This window comes from Manacus candei, unplaced genomic scaffold (assembly GCF_025592945.1).
Source record: "Manacus candei isolate 608988 ecotype Guabito, Panama unplaced genomic scaffold, ASM2559294v1 h1tg000057l, whole genome shotgun sequence".
In the NCBI taxonomy this organism is placed as follows: Eukaryota; Metazoa; Chordata; class Aves; order Passeriformes; family Pipridae; genus Manacus; species Manacus candei.
The window spans coordinates 2,148,349-2,163,503 of record NW_026138105.1 but is presented as its reverse complement, the minus strand read 5'-3'; the positions used below and the strand labels follow the sequence as shown (position 1 = coordinate 2,163,503).

General features: G+C 44.6%; 1 protein-coding gene across 1 annotated transcript in view; it reads left to right on the top strand.

Annotated features, from left to right (window-relative positions):
* MMP24 (matrix metallopeptidase 24) overlaps window positions 1-15,155 on the top strand; it is a 45,959-nt gene that overhangs the window by 15,539 nt on the left and 15,265 nt on the right. Inside the window, exon 5 of the mRNA XM_051803368.1 lies at window positions 10,732-10,893. Within this exon, the coding sequence (XP_051659328.1) occupies window positions 10,732-10,893 (162 nt within the window). The remainder of the gene's footprint in view (window positions 1-10,731; window positions 10,894-15,155) is intronic.

The following is a 15,155-nucleotide window of genomic DNA, read 5'->3' as shown; positions in this document are numbered from 1 at the left end:
GTGATCATTTTGCAGATCACAGGGCTCACCTTTCAGTACCTCTCTTCCACTGCACAGCTTCACACCTGTACCAGGTTCTCTCTGTGAATGTAGGATGTCCACTCTGATGGTTTTCTGGATGTTGGCAAGAAATGCTGAGCTTTGCTTGCAGCAAGTGAACAAATCTTACAGTCAAAAAACAAATGTGTCCCCCATAGATCCCAGTGTGTTCCTGCAGAAGCTTCTCTGGAAAGCTTCCTATTCAGGATTTCTGAAGGAAAGCAGCCAAAAAATGTGCCCTGTGTACAAGACGCTGCCAGCACCGGTGCGGGAGATGGGACCTCATGGGTCACATTCAGTGCTAAATCATGCAGAAGTTCTGGAGGAAAAGGGCCTGAACCACCTTCTGGGAAGGTTCTGTCAGTCACCAAGGAGAGAAACTGGAAGCTTTTTCTCTGTGATTCCTTCACTAGCATTGTTCCAGTGGACATCTACCTGAACAACAGAGCAAGCGCTCCTGAATCCACCATCTGGACATGGCATATGTTCAGGAACCTGAGCAGGCTTTCAGAACAGCCAAATACTGCCTGAGCTTACTAATGGGAATGTTCAGCAAGGATTGCAGTGAGAAAACTTTGATTAGGGTGGCTAATTTTGGAGTTTACTGACAGCCTGTAGTACCTGTTGGGAGGAGGGGCATGTATAGCTTAGAGCTGACATTTAATCTGCTGGTCAGTGTTCAAAGTAGTGTCTTCACTCGAGATATATCTACTGTTTTCTGTCCTGGCACTATTAATATCACAAATTTTCCTGATTCTTGGGACATTTGTATCCCTGTTCCTAAAGATGGGATCCTGTCTCTCACCTCTACATTTGCAGTGGAGTTCAGTTGCACAAGCACAGGCATTTAGCCAAGCTTTGAGAGAACCACTCTCCTGTAACAGCTTGGGCTGTTCTTTTTACAAATCTGATGCACCAAATTAATTTGAGCTTGAACCTGGATGTCCTGGTACTCTTTTTGTTCTTGCCATGAATACAAAGTTCTTAAAATTACCCAGGCAATTCTGCCACAGCAGCTCCTGTGCTTGTGGTCTGTACCATTAGACCTCTGACCTGTGGCTTTGTCCCTTTGGTCCATCTTGGGTGCCTTAGGGAGGATGTCCTGTGCTTCTGATACTTGTTGCCTTTACTGTCACTTCTGAGTATGTGCCTCTCCTCACCCATCTTGAATACCTCAGAAGACATTAGAGATACAATATGGAAGGTTTCTTCTGTACAAATGCAGTTACTGAGCAATATCCTTATATTTTATGGACCGTATCTGGCTAGAACAGGCTGTTCTCCAGACTGTCCCAAGGAATAGGTGTATGGCTTTCCCTGTTCAGATTCCTGGATCATGGAGGGATGAGTGTCTTTCAGAGCCCTAAATAATTTGACCTCGAATGAGAAACAGAATTCAAGTACCATGCTTTTCATTCTCAGCTGCTGGAACTGCAGACTCGTGCTCTGGGTCTCCACGGAGATGCTTTAGGTCTCCCCTCGGTTGGAATTCCACACAGGGCATTTTGCACGTGCCTCCTCCCATCACTGTCATGGTTTTCCCACCACCTCTTACTGTTTCTTCCCTTTTGAACCAAGGGAGAGTTGAAGTGGCCTCAGTGTGAACCAGATAAGGGAATGTATGTAGCCAAATGGGGTTTGTCTTTTTCTGCCTTTCTCCTGGTCTGGTTTGCCTTAGAGCTGCCTCACCTCTTGAGCCCAAATGAAAGAGTAGGTAGAGATGGGTGGCTGGGGCAGGAAAAAGGGCTGCTGTCCTTTTAGCTTGAGGATGCACATCTTGATCATAAAACCACAACAGAACTATTGTATGTCTGCATTCTGGGCAGAGTTTTATTTCTTCAAACCTCTGCCTTCCATTCTCCTTGCCTTCCCCCCCTTGCTCTTTGTCACTGTTTTAATCCAGAAAGCTTTTATTGTTCCATAGCTGAATCTTTTTGCAAAGCCTTCTTCACATTTGCCATCAGTGCAAGTTGAAACAAGTAATGTTTTGAGAATGGAGTGTGGTGTTTGGGGTCCCCAGTGCATGAAGGGTGTCGGCAAACTGGGAAGAGTCCAGTGCAGGAACACTGAGGTGATAAAGGATGGGAGCAAGAGGAAAACAGGGACAGTGGGCTTGTTCAGCCTAGTGAGGAGGAGGAGGATGGGGAGGAAGCGTCTATAGCAGTCTTCCACGTGAGGAGATCTTATGGAGAGGACAGAGCCCACACTCTTCTTGGAGGTGAACAGAGAAGGGAACAAAAGGCAACGGGCACAAGCTGCAACAGGGAAAACCCCAGCTGGGCATAAGGCAAAACCTTCTTACCAGCACAGTGGTACAACCCAGAGGCTGCACTTGCAGAGGATGTGGGCACTCCATCCTTTTGGAGTGTCCTGAGCAACCTGATGTAGTTTTGAGATTAGCCCTGCTTGAAGCAGAGAGGTAAACTTGGTGGCTTCCAGCCATGCCTTTCAATCTATGTTTTTCCATAATTCTTTAGCATTGCCAAACAGACAGAATTTTAATTCCTAGAACTTAGGACCAAAGTGCAGTTACTTCTCGTGGCAACTCTGAGCCATAACAAGGTATTCAACTCATAAAATTCTCTTCTTCTGTCACCCTACTAAAAACAGAAATCTTTTAATATTGAGATCTTTCATGAGGGAGGACTGGTGATGCTTATGGGTGCATAAAAAGTATTTTTTTGCCAGATGTTTGATCCTTTTGAACCCACTCTGCTTGTTACACTTTTTTTTAAGTCCCAAATGTACAAGGTTTCTGTGAGCACTCACTAGATTAATCCTATAAACATGGAACATATGTTAGGATATCTAACAGATTCCCTAATATTAAGGGGGATGTGTAAGTAAGTTGTTGGGGTTTTTTTTTTCCCCTGGTCAAATAGTTCTTTGTTATCAAAGAATTCCAGGTGTTTCCAGTCACTTTGGAAACATTGCTGGCCAAACATTCTTTATCCTGTTTGATTTGTTTAATTACAATTGTGTTGTTTTACATGGAGGGAGGGAGCTAAGAGGAATGCAAAGTATCCAGCTGTTGCTTTCTTTTTTTCTTTGAGATTAGTGTTGGTATCCACTTTTCCTGCTTGATTCTCTGTTATCTGCTTGCACTCCCCTTACCTGACTTGTCCAGGTGCAGTGCCTGCTTGCTGGGAGGAAATGCAGCTTCCCTTAACCCCTGTACCTTCACCCAGCATGTTGCCAGAATTTGGTAACCTTTTCTCTTTGATTAATTCTCGTGTCTTCTGCGTTTTGCTTTGCTTTCTGCCTCATTTCTTTCTTATTTAACCACTTTTTCTCGTATTCATTTTCTATGGAAATACTGAGGCCAGCAAAGACAACCTTTAAAACAATACCAATATCAATAATATCAATATAATGAATAAATCACGACACAGAACCCATATAATCTTTGTGCTGTTTGGCTGTTAAATACATTTTTAATTTTCTTTCTCTGATTTCTCAGGTACAGAACATCTCCACATCTAAAGAGTTTTGTTCTAACAAATGACATTTTGAATCCATCATTGTTTTTCAGGCTTCTGACAGTGTTGTTGAAAACGAGCATCAGCATTTTTCAGAGTGAAAAACAGAACTGCCTTGAAGTTACTCATGTGTCCTTTAATGCAGAAGACGTTATCTGAAAGACTTTCATAGGGATGTTGAAAGTCAAGTGGGGCGTAAATTGTATTAAAATTTCAATTTATTCTCTCAAGCCTTTTTTATGATACATCACCAGGTCATGCTGTTGCTCAGTACTTTGTTCAGTGAAGACCAGTTCAGTGTTTAGTCTCCAGGTCATACCTGCTTATCACTGGTTCCATCCTGTGACTGCTTAGAGAGACTTGACCCCATGAGCCAGAGTTCTCTTAAATCATTTGCTAATGCTGAACCCAGTTTGAGCAAACACACAGACACATGGTTTCAAGAGAGGCAGCCACAGCAAAAAGAAATCAAATCAGGCAGCTTAAATCAGCAAGTTTGAGATTATAGCCCTGTCATGTCAACCCAAAGGTGAGGAGAGGAAGCCCATCAGCACACAGCGAAGATTCCTGACTTCACCTTCCTCCTCTTCACCCCTGGACAGCATCTCTGTAAGTAGTGCTTTCTTTTGGTGTCTTTGCTGTCATTTTACATAGAAATGGCTTTACAGTAGTGCTGTGCTAGTGCAGGCTGGATTTTAAAGCTTGGCAGTTTGACAGTGCTAGTTATTGATTATAGCTGAAAGAGTCATCTGCAAATTCCACTTTCAAAGCAGTGTACTTGTAAATACACCTGATATTCACAATGCTCTATTAAAAAAATATTACCCATTTCATGTCAGTAGTTGTTCAATACACAAAGTATGAGTATATTTATATAAGTATTTGGAATCCTATTGATTTTTGTATAATCAAAGTAAAGTATTTTCCTTCTTTCCACACAGAACGAGATACTCTGGGATTCATAGGAAGGAGTCAGAAAGGATCAAAATGATGTGTCATTCCCTTAAAAAGGAAGAAAAAAACCCCTAACTGTGAAAAAAACAGGTCACGAGAATCAAGGTGAGCCAAAAAGTCTTTTTGCCACTTTTCTTTATAAATCAGAAACACATGATGTGAAACAAGCCAAAATGCAGCAGTGTCTTTAGTAAACTTGCTGCCTTCCACTTGCTGAAGGGAGGAGGAGTAAAATAACAGGCCTTCAGGAAGGAGAAAAAAAAGAAAAAGAGATGAATCATTGAAAAAAGTTTGCTGGTCATTGCAGGCAGAGGTGGATTGTAGCATCAGCAGGGAAGTGACACCCAGAACTCTGGATTTTGACACACACGAGCAGCAAAAGTTGTTTAAATTATCTTTTCTCTCCTGATTCTGAAGAAGAGCTCAGGATTTGAAGACAGTTTGACTTCTCTGCCCAGATCCACCCAGAATACCACTTTGAGGGGGAGGTCTCTTACAGCCCAGCTCTCTCATGTCTCAGTCCTGCTCAGTCTTTACAGCCCCATCAGGAACCTTCCATGTCAGGGGAGGACAAAGACAGAAAACCTCCTGTCCTAGGTAGAGAACACCCTCTTTGTGGCACAGAGCTGCTCTCACAGCTTCCAGAGCAGTACTTTGTTGCCAGCACCAGGAGTTAAATATCATTTCAAACTGATTGGTAGGAAAGAATCCCAAATAGCACAGACTGGTTTGTATTCACACTGCCTGTACCAGGACCTGAGGTTTTTTAGTTACCTTCCAGTTGTTCCACAGCTGGGTTAAAACTGAATTCTGTCTGTAGACCCTGCTGTGTTTAAATACTTTTAAAATATAAACAATAGCTTCTTTTCAAGACTGATGGAATGAAAGTCATATTTACATTTTTCATGTTTTTATGAGTTTTTTTCATTTCTTTGCTGCTTTAACATCCGTTTTACCAAATTCTATACTAGTATAGGCAAATAGAAATTTTCCTTTTGGGATTAGTAGTTCTTTGATATGGAATCATTTAGGGAATTGCAACCTACACTTGTGAAAGAGAAGGGTAAATTTTTCAGCAGAACACTCATGTTCCACTGACTGTCAGGCTGCTGAGCCAGCTGAAGTGTCACGACTGCCCCTCTCTCTGGCTGCCCACTCTGCCAGTTTTGACCTTGCCATTCCAGACAATTAGTTTATATTTTTGCTCTGAGTTTCTGCAGGAGATTGTCCTCATGGTGCCATCTGTGGATGTCAGAGAAAGCACAGCCTGCACCATTAGTGAGGTGTATAGCACAGCTACCACCCTGGTTTGCACGTGGCCTTTTGAGGACAATAAGGCAAATTGTCTTTCATGGTGGTTGGTAACATAATGCAGTTCTTTGACCTTCTGCAGTCACTTGGTCTCGTGGAGATGGTTTAATGTGGCTGTGGTACAATTGCTGTTAAGACTGCAGGTTATCACTCCTTCTTTCTCCAGTGAAGCTGTTCAGTCACTCTTCAGTTTTCATTAATTCCTTAGGATGAATCATGTTCATTGCTACGCTTAAAACAATAATTGCTTCTGAACAAAATGACACCTGTATTTCTTTTTAACACATATTTTCTTCCTTTCTAGGTCAAGAAGCTGTTTTCCACTGAACTCCAGAATTCCACAGAACAGCATCATCCCTTCTTCAAGGCCTTCAGAGCATCCAGAAGCTTTCTTTGAGCAGAGCATGTTGTGGAGGTGAATGGAGGAGCACACACAGATCACATGTTCTTCTGTTGGACAGGTCAGACCCACCAGGTCTGAAGATGCCAAAACCAAGGCATAGCTTAGAGTAGCCCTAAAGCTTCTTTAAGTTGTGCTTGGAAAACAGTTGTGTCTACATGGCTGTTGGAGTGGAAGGAGTCATTTTAGTGTGTTTAAAGCATGTTTAGTTCACACCATCTTTTCTGTAATTACCAAGGCATGCTATTGTCACACACAACCATCTGATTTCTTCAGTATCATTCTTACTTCAATAAAATTTCAAAATATAACCTTTATATGTCTTCTTAATTATGTTTGAGTAAACTGCAATAAGTAGATGTGTTGGCACAGTGATACAGTTCATAAAGTATAAAATTTACATGACAAAGAGCAGAGATTCACAGGTGCTTTTCTCTTATTAATCAGATATCCAGTATTATTTGTTCTACTTTTCTCTTAGAAGCTGTGTCCTGGATTCACACTCCCCTGTGCCAGGTGCTCTCCAGAGCACACACTCCTTACAGCTCCATGTACAGCTCAGGGATAAATGCTGGTGGTAGTAAGTGATATCACAGCACTGCCATAATAGCTGTGACCTGTTCCTGTGAACTGGCAGGCATTTCTGGGAGTGGCTTAGCCAAATATATAAAACATTTTGATATGGATTTTCACAATACAATGAATGAAGCTGTACAAAAAGGCTTCCCAAAGAATAACCTGTGTCAAAATGTCTGTTACCCGACTGAACAGCCATTTGTTCTGGATGAAGATCCAGCAGTCATGAGGGATGGAGTATGTGAGTAGAAGGAAGATCATACATAACTCAGTTTATCTGTGACTCTGGCATTCTCTGTGTTGTTGCAATAAAGCCATGTGTTTCTTAACTCTGCAGGGAAAGGTAGAATATTACAAACAATTTGAGAGTTCTTTACCAAAGAAATGAGTTTGATGTGGGATGTGCTTGGGAGGAGGCTTCTTCCTTCTGAGAACAGAAGGGTGAGGGGATGAAACAGTGGTGAGAAATTTTTGGCCAGGGCAGGGAGCAGAAGGAGCAGGAGCTGTGTCTGCCACTGCCATTCTACTGCCTTTCAGCAAAGGCAGATGAGAAGCAACCACTGCATTGAGAACCAAGGCATTTGTAGAGAGCCAAGAGGAGCTTCTTGTCCTGCTTCTTGTGGAGGTCAGTTCATTTCCTAGAAATTCTCTTGAGCTCTACTTCATCTGCTGCAGCCACTGCCCCCAGCACATGACTGCTCCAGTTTGGGTGGCCTCCTGGCCATGGAGGAGGATAGCTCCAGTGGTGACCTGCCCTCTGTGGCTGTGCTGGAACTGGGAAGGTTCATTTCCTAGTAAGTTCTTACCTCTAGGTGCAAGGAAGTTCCCCAGCCAACATTTTCCATGCTCTGTGGCATCTTCACACACCACTGCCAGTCAAAATGGTGATTTAAAACTGGACAGAAGCAGCTGTTTTCCACATCTGTTTGTATTTCCAGGTACAGGTATTTCATAAGGATAGCTGGGAAAAGGGGTGTTTCTGTGGAAGAGCTGGTTGGAATGACCAGCATGGATGTTGAGGTACTTCCTCAGGAATGAGCCTTCATCTTTCTGGGCTTGCTGATCATCTCAGAACTCTTCCTGGTTGTCTCACTGGTGATCAGGGAGCCAACAAAGACAGATGATCTGCTAGACCTTATGCTTGAAGAACTAATGGGTATTGTGAAGATCAGTAGCATCCTTGGCTGCAGTAACCATGAGATGGAGGAGTTCAGGCTGTGTGTCAGAGGGGTTGATATGAGGTCAATACTGTTTAATATCTTCATGAAATTGTATCAGTGGTGCAGCAGAGTGCACATTTAGCAGGTTTGAAGATGATAGGAAACATGGAGGAGTGGTTGATAGACTGCCCAGTGATGCTGTCATTGAGAGGCTGGAGGAATGGGCCTTCCCCAGGTTGAAGGCAAGCAAAGAGAAATGCACAACCCTGCACCTGGGCTTTGTTGGTGGCCCACAGACTGGGAAGAGCTCTGCAGAGAAGGACCTGGGGGGACCTGGTTGACACCAAGTTGAACGTGAGTCAGCAATGTGTCCGTGCAGCACAGAAGGCCAACAGCACCCAGGGCTGCCTTGGGAAGAGCACTGCCAGCAGGTCAAGCAAGATGATCCTTCCTTTTTACTCAGCACATCTGGAGTATGAGGCTTCCCAATACAAGAAACTTGATATTTAAAACCTGACAGGACAGCCTGCTTTACCTGACATTGCTTGAGCTGGGGGGTTGGACTGGACAATCTCCAGAGGTGCCTTCCAGCCTCAACCATCCTGTGAGCCTGTGGGATTCATTTTCCAGCTGTAAAGTGGACTGATGTTTGTTTTGGGCTGAAACAAGTGATTGAAAGCTATTTGAAACTAATTTAACTTAAGATAGTGTCTGATCTCATGCTCCTGATAAGGGTTTAGCACATGGAGGCAAGTGACTTACATAGATTTATATGTAGGTTTACATAGACATGAGTTCCAGACATTTGCACTGCAAATACTGCAGATACTTCAGCAAGGAGGAAAATACCACCAAACTGGTGAGGGAAAATGTCCCTGGCAGTGGCACAGTGCCATGAGTCCATGGTAAACGATGAGAAGAGTCTCATGAAAGTCAGCTCTGTACTGTGACCTTTACCATGGACTTCCCCGTGTGAATAGTTGTGGGTGCAGTGAAAATGGTGATTTCATGAGTATTTAAGTGATACAGGAGAGTAAGTCCGTTCAATTTGTAACAGGACTTCGAGTCTCTGAGTCCCATTTGGAAACTGGGAGCATCTTCTAAGCTTGAGTGTTTTTGAAAACCCGTGAAGAGTGATCAGTCCTCCTCCAAACTTTACCATAAAACTACTTAATGCATTTTATACTGCACTGTTGGACATTTTATTGACTTGTTCTGCACACATCAGATTTTTCAGCAACAGGTGAGAAAAATTACTAAGTCCCCATTTGGATTTCCTGAATACATAAATTCTGGCATTTTACATCCGTATATGGCTAAATTTTAGCCTGCACATGGTTTTGGATACTTTCATTTGAACAAATTTATTTGAAGTGCATTTGTATATTTTAACATGTCTTGCACGTTCAGATTCTTTCACCCTCCAACTCAAATGTTTGATGTGATGTGTGTGGCCAGGGGAGCACTGCTTGGTGCTGACTTCAGGTATCTTGAGATACTGCCAAAGCTCCCTGCTGTGAAGACTCGCAGACCCCTCAACCTGTGTTGTCACATTTTTATGACTAAAAGTGGAGATGGTTCTCCATGAGTCACTGTTGCAACTCCTGTCCCAGGGAGAGCTCAATTCTGTGCACAGAACTGAGCTTTGGTACCTCAGGTTCAGTTTGGGGATGTGGGGAATGGAGAAATGTTTTAGAGATTCTGCAGAGGAGCCACTGACAACTGTCTTCCCCTGTGTCTGATTGCAAGTGCTCTTGGTTTGTGCCTTGCCAAAGGAAACAAAACCAGAGGAGCCTGAATTTGGGCTGAATTGTGGGCTCAGACTTTTTATTGGCATCAGGAGGCTCTTAGGTCAGGCCTTGGTGGCTGTGTCTTCATCCCTCACACGGCATTGCCTGTGTCACCTCCCATGTCAAGGTGCCCTCACGGAGTAGGACATCCAGGGACCACACTAGATCAAGGAGATGGGGGTCCCAGATCCGTGGACTGAAGAGGAATGTATGCCTGTAGAGTTGAAGGTACCCCTTCTTCGCTGCACTCCTTCCAGCTTCTGCACCAGAGAGGGCTCCTCTTCCTGTCAGAACTGTGCCCCTTCTTTCCTCCTTCCTCCTGTCCCCACCACTGGGATCCAACCCAACCTTTCCCTGTGTGGCTCTGCCTCCTGCAGGATGGGGTACCAGTGCTCAGCTCTTCCTGCAGACACGGCAGTGCCAGGGGTCCAGCAGAGTACAAGTGTGTTGAGGGGCCTGTGCTGGAGGAGATGGGGCTGCCCCAGCCCCACTACAGGTGGGACAGTGGGTGTTATCCCAGTCTTCTCTGCCCTCCCTCCTGCCTTGCCAGGTGCCTTACAGATCTCCCCTAGGATTTATTGGTCCAGGTCAGATCAGAGCACAGCACCAGAGGACCCAGAAGGGGCACAAAGCACCTGTTGATTACCAACCCCTGTTGATTATTGGACTGGCCGTGCTCTCACCTCTCCTGGCAGCACCCAGGTGAGGAGCCAGTGGTATCAGTGATGATTTTGTTGGCCATTTTCTGTAAACTCTGTACCGAAGAGTCTACAGTCAGTGTCCTTTCACTCCAGGCCGGCCTGTTTTATCTGGTCATGGGTGCTCAAGGGCACATTCTGTGACAATGACTGATCCGTGCAGACTTTTGGGATTGAAACCATCTCCAGGAGCTGACCCTGGCACTGTGACCTGCTTGTGCAGTCAGAGAGCAAAGCATTTGCTTCTTGCTTTAGGAGTAGGAAGGTCCTGGGCTTGGCTCAGGCTGTGGCTGTGCACTAACCTGGCTGTCCTTCCTTCCGCAGGGAACGATCTCTTCCTGGTGGCGGTCCACGAGCTGGGGCACGCGCTGGGGCTGGAGCACTCCAACGATCCCAGCGCTATCATGGCTCCTTTCTACCAGTACATGGAGACACACAACTTCAAACTGCCCCAGGATGACCTCCAAGGAATTCAGAAAATCTATGGTGAGCAACCCTATCGGCTCCTCTATTTGCACCAACCTGGAGTCTAGGGAGTATTTTACAATTAGTCCCCAGGATTCCTGCAGCTGGTGGGCTGGATTTCCTGCCATAGCTGAGGGGGGAACTGTTTAAAGCTCTTGATCCAGGACTAAGTACCAGATGACTGTCCCAGTGGTGGAATCTTTGCACAAGTCAGGATAACCAAATCTCTGTGATCCCACTGCTGCTCCGTGCCTCACAGAGTCCCCACATCAAGGAGCACCAAAAAGGGAAAACCAGACTATTACTGAACCCAAGGTTTGTCCATTAGGAACAGCCAGTGCAAAAAAAGGGAAAGAATGCAAAGAGCATGGAACATCAAGGAAAGGTAAAAAGTATTTACGCACTCTTTTTTTTTCTCATTATATAGAAAGTAGGGATAAAAGGTTTGGATCTGCTTAGGGAACACTTTGCTTCTTTTAATCTCCAGCTGAACATGTACAGCATGTGCCACAAAGATCAAGGAAAAGAAAGCAAAGGAGACAAAGAGATTATGGGAGACAACCAAGGGGCTGGAGATGATGTAGTGCCATGTGGTGGGGTACCAGGGTGTGAGGACAGGGACTTACAGAGAATTATTGGCGGAAGGAGACTCTGGGAGCAGAGGGAAATACAGCTTTTAGGAGCCACAGTCAAGGGCAGACTGAGACTAATGGCTGCAGTCTGTGACAGCCTGTGAAAAACAGGTTTTGTCAAACATCCCTGATTTCATTCTTTGGGAAAGTACCAGTTTGACAGAGAGGTTATTTAATAAATGTAGGATAGAGCAGCTGTGCAGCATTTGCAGTTGCTGGACAGCTGGAGTCAAATAGTAGCTCCCAGAAGCAGTGGAGCAGATATTATATGAATTAGACATGAAAAAAATACTTCTAAGGTTGTTGTCAGTGGGAAGGCTGGTGTTTCTAAGGGATTGATGTTGGGGTCAGTGGCAGGCCTGACACCAGTCAACATTGGCATCAGTGATCTGTGAGTGAATTTGAAATTACTTCTAATAGAATTTATGCCAAGACTTGTAAGACTAAAGCAATGCAGCAAGACTTTAGAGATCTAAACTGTATCTCAGCTGTTTGAGTTGGATTTGGTGTTTATTTTTTGTGACTGGATTGAGAAACTCAAACTTCATTTGTTCAAGTGTAGGTGTCTAGAGAAGAGAAGTCTCTTCCTGGGCTGGTTTCTGTGGCTCTTGTCTGGGCAATGGGGAAAACCAGGCACTTGTTGAGGGCAGTGGAACCTCGGTGTGAGGCAGATACCCAAAGTCCAACATGTAAAATAACATGGTTTGAAAGACACCCAGGGGAAAAAGCTCTTCCCATGGGTGCAGCTGAAGATTTCTCCTCATTGCTCATTCCCAGGATGAAGTTGCTTGGCAGTTGTCCTATGGTGTCATTTAATTATGAATACTTTAACATGGTATATGTTCAGATACCTAGGATAACAGAGAGTCTGGAGGGTTATGAAATAAAGTGCTGGGGTAAATGTTAAACTTTCATTAAATAATACACAAAAGTGTTAAATTTTGAAAGCTGCTAAAATGTCATTGTGCTGTTTCTGTTTTGAAATGTTCATTTAGTTCCTGTGAACTTGGACTAATCAGAAAGAAAACCCCCTAATTTTTTTGCTGACAGTGAAAGTGCAATCAAGAAAAATTACTGGTTTCTCTGGTTTCAGATACATTTTTGGAAAGGGAGCAGATAAAGAACTGACAGCCAGGCTGCTTCACTTTTGGGGTTCAAGCCGAGATCAGCTAAGCTGGGACCAACACTCCCCAAAATGGGGCTCCTGGGACCAGGGGTGGGGGTGGAGGTGCCAGATAAGGCTGGGCAGGGCCATTAAAACCTATCAGTGTCCTCGGGGCCCTGACAGTCCATGAGAGCCTCTCCCCAGCTGGGACAGAGCAGAGCTCAGCACTCACCTGTGGCTTGGCAGTGGCACCACAACACTTCCACTTGCTTGTCACCACGTAGGGACATTAAACTTTAGCCACAGGCTGTGTTAGGATTCTCTGTGTGCAATATAATACACTTAAAATTTTAACTCAGCTGGAAGAGAAGCTGAGAGTTATTAAGAATTTGTTCGTTGGCTACTGTGGAATCACATAAAGCTCTTCTCTGAGGCCCTTGAGCTGGAGTGGGCTGGGGATGGTGTTGGGGGTTGTAGACACAGCTTGTCCTGTGGGCAGAAGGAGCAACTTCTGCAGCCAGAACTTTGCTTCCCCTGGTCGAGATTTTGGCCCTTAGTACAGAGTTACACTTCAAAAAATAAAGCTGTTTAAAATTAGGTTTTGCTCTTATGGATCACAAAGAAATTGTGGAAAATGCAGGTGATGTTTCACCTTGGAACTGGAGATGGGAGAACATAACCCTTCATCTGATCTTCTTACAGCTGAGAAGGGTCTGCTGAAATATCCTTCTTGCAGCTTTAGCAGGAACGTTCAACTAATATATTTTACTTCCACAGTGCCTTGCTGCTTTGACATTCTCTACCATACAGCAGCATGTGCTCAGTACATATTATTTAGGAACCTACTATGCAAAATCAGTCATAGAGCCGCTGCCTTACCTGTAGCATCCTTTTTAAAAAGTAAATTCAATTAAAACTTCACATTTTTCATTTCACTGAAGTTGCTAGAACAAAGAACAGAGGGTCTGCTAAAGCTAAAGTCCATTTTGTCTCCTTTTGAAAACGATGCATTTCAAATGTATTTTATGTTGTATCTGTAATTATCCATTAGAAAAGAAATATGTCTAGATCTGTCTTATAATGATTTGTTGAATTTGTAAGTTATTTTCTGCTGGATTTATTTGAAAAATCACCTAAAGAGACAGTAGGGGATGTGAACTCTTGTTTGTGCTTCAAGCTGATTAGTATAAGGTCAGTGTTTAAAATGTCATTTCCACTTTTGAGCCACTGAGGACAAGGCCATAAGCTCCCTGTGTGTGAGAGAACAGATTGTAAGACAAGTCAGCAATATTCCCATCTCCTGAGAGGTGCTTCCTGTAGCATGTTCCTTGACAAAATAAGGAAATATCAGGACTGTTCTTTATATGTGTTTTTCAGAAGGATATCTCCCTCTGTACTTACGTGCCCACGTCCTAAGTGACATGTCCAGGAAGGAATTAAACTGGAAACAATGCCAGTGTGTAGGTCCCCTGGATGTCTGTTGAGTTGCCCCTTACCTTGGTCGTGCTGAAGTCAGAGCTGCAGGGGCTGAGAGGATGCTCAGCCATGGCTGTCACACAGCCTGACCTGCTCATCCTGCAGCAGGCTCTCCTGCCCTGACAGGAGGGTGCAGCCAGCTGGGGGTCAGTCTCCTCTCCCAGGTAACAAGTGACAGGATGAGAGGAAACGGCCTCATGTTGGGCCAGGGGAGGTTTAAATTGGATATCAGGGGAAATTTCTTCACAGCAGAGGTGGTCAACCACTGGAACTGGTGGAGTCACCAGCCCTGGAAATGTTAAAAAAACATGTGGATGTGGCACTTGAGGACATGCTTTAGTGGTGAACATGGTGCTGGGATAATGGTTGGACTCAATGGTCTTAAAGGTCTTTTCCAACAATAATGATTGTGTGATTCCATGATTCTTCACGTCCTGCTCTAAGTACTGGTTTGCAGTGGGTGGTGAAGCAGCCTCTCATCTGGGAGTGACTCTCCTGACACTGTTCCTGGGGGGCAGATGTGCAGGGGAAACTCATGTCCACATGTCTGGTTAACCAGGCCATTACCTTCAAGGCCCTTTCAAAGCCTAAGGGAAGGTCTCCTAATCACTCCTAATCACCAGATGATTTAGCCTGGAGACAACCTCAAGGATTTGGGTCATCCCAAATCTCACTGAGGATGTGTCAGCCTCACACATCTTTTGTGCAGCTCAAGAGGAGAGCTCCCAGTCAGTGGACATGGTGCATCCCATGTGGGCTGAGGTCCAGGGCAGTCATGAAACCACACCAGCTCCTGGCCAAGGAACTGGACAACACTAGCTCTGACAGCCTGGGACTAGCAGGGCACCTTCATAACCTCCCTCCCCTTTTCCCAATGGCAGCCCACAGGGATCCTTGTAACCTCCAGAACCTTGTAACCTCCGTGTGTGTGAGATGGCTTGTGAGGGAACAGCAGAAAGACTGGGGGAGCATCTCTGGGTGGTGACACAGCATTGTGAGTGGGACCACCAGAGCAAGCTTTGCTGTTGTGCAGGACCTGGAAACATGAAGTGTAGGACTGGTCTCTGACA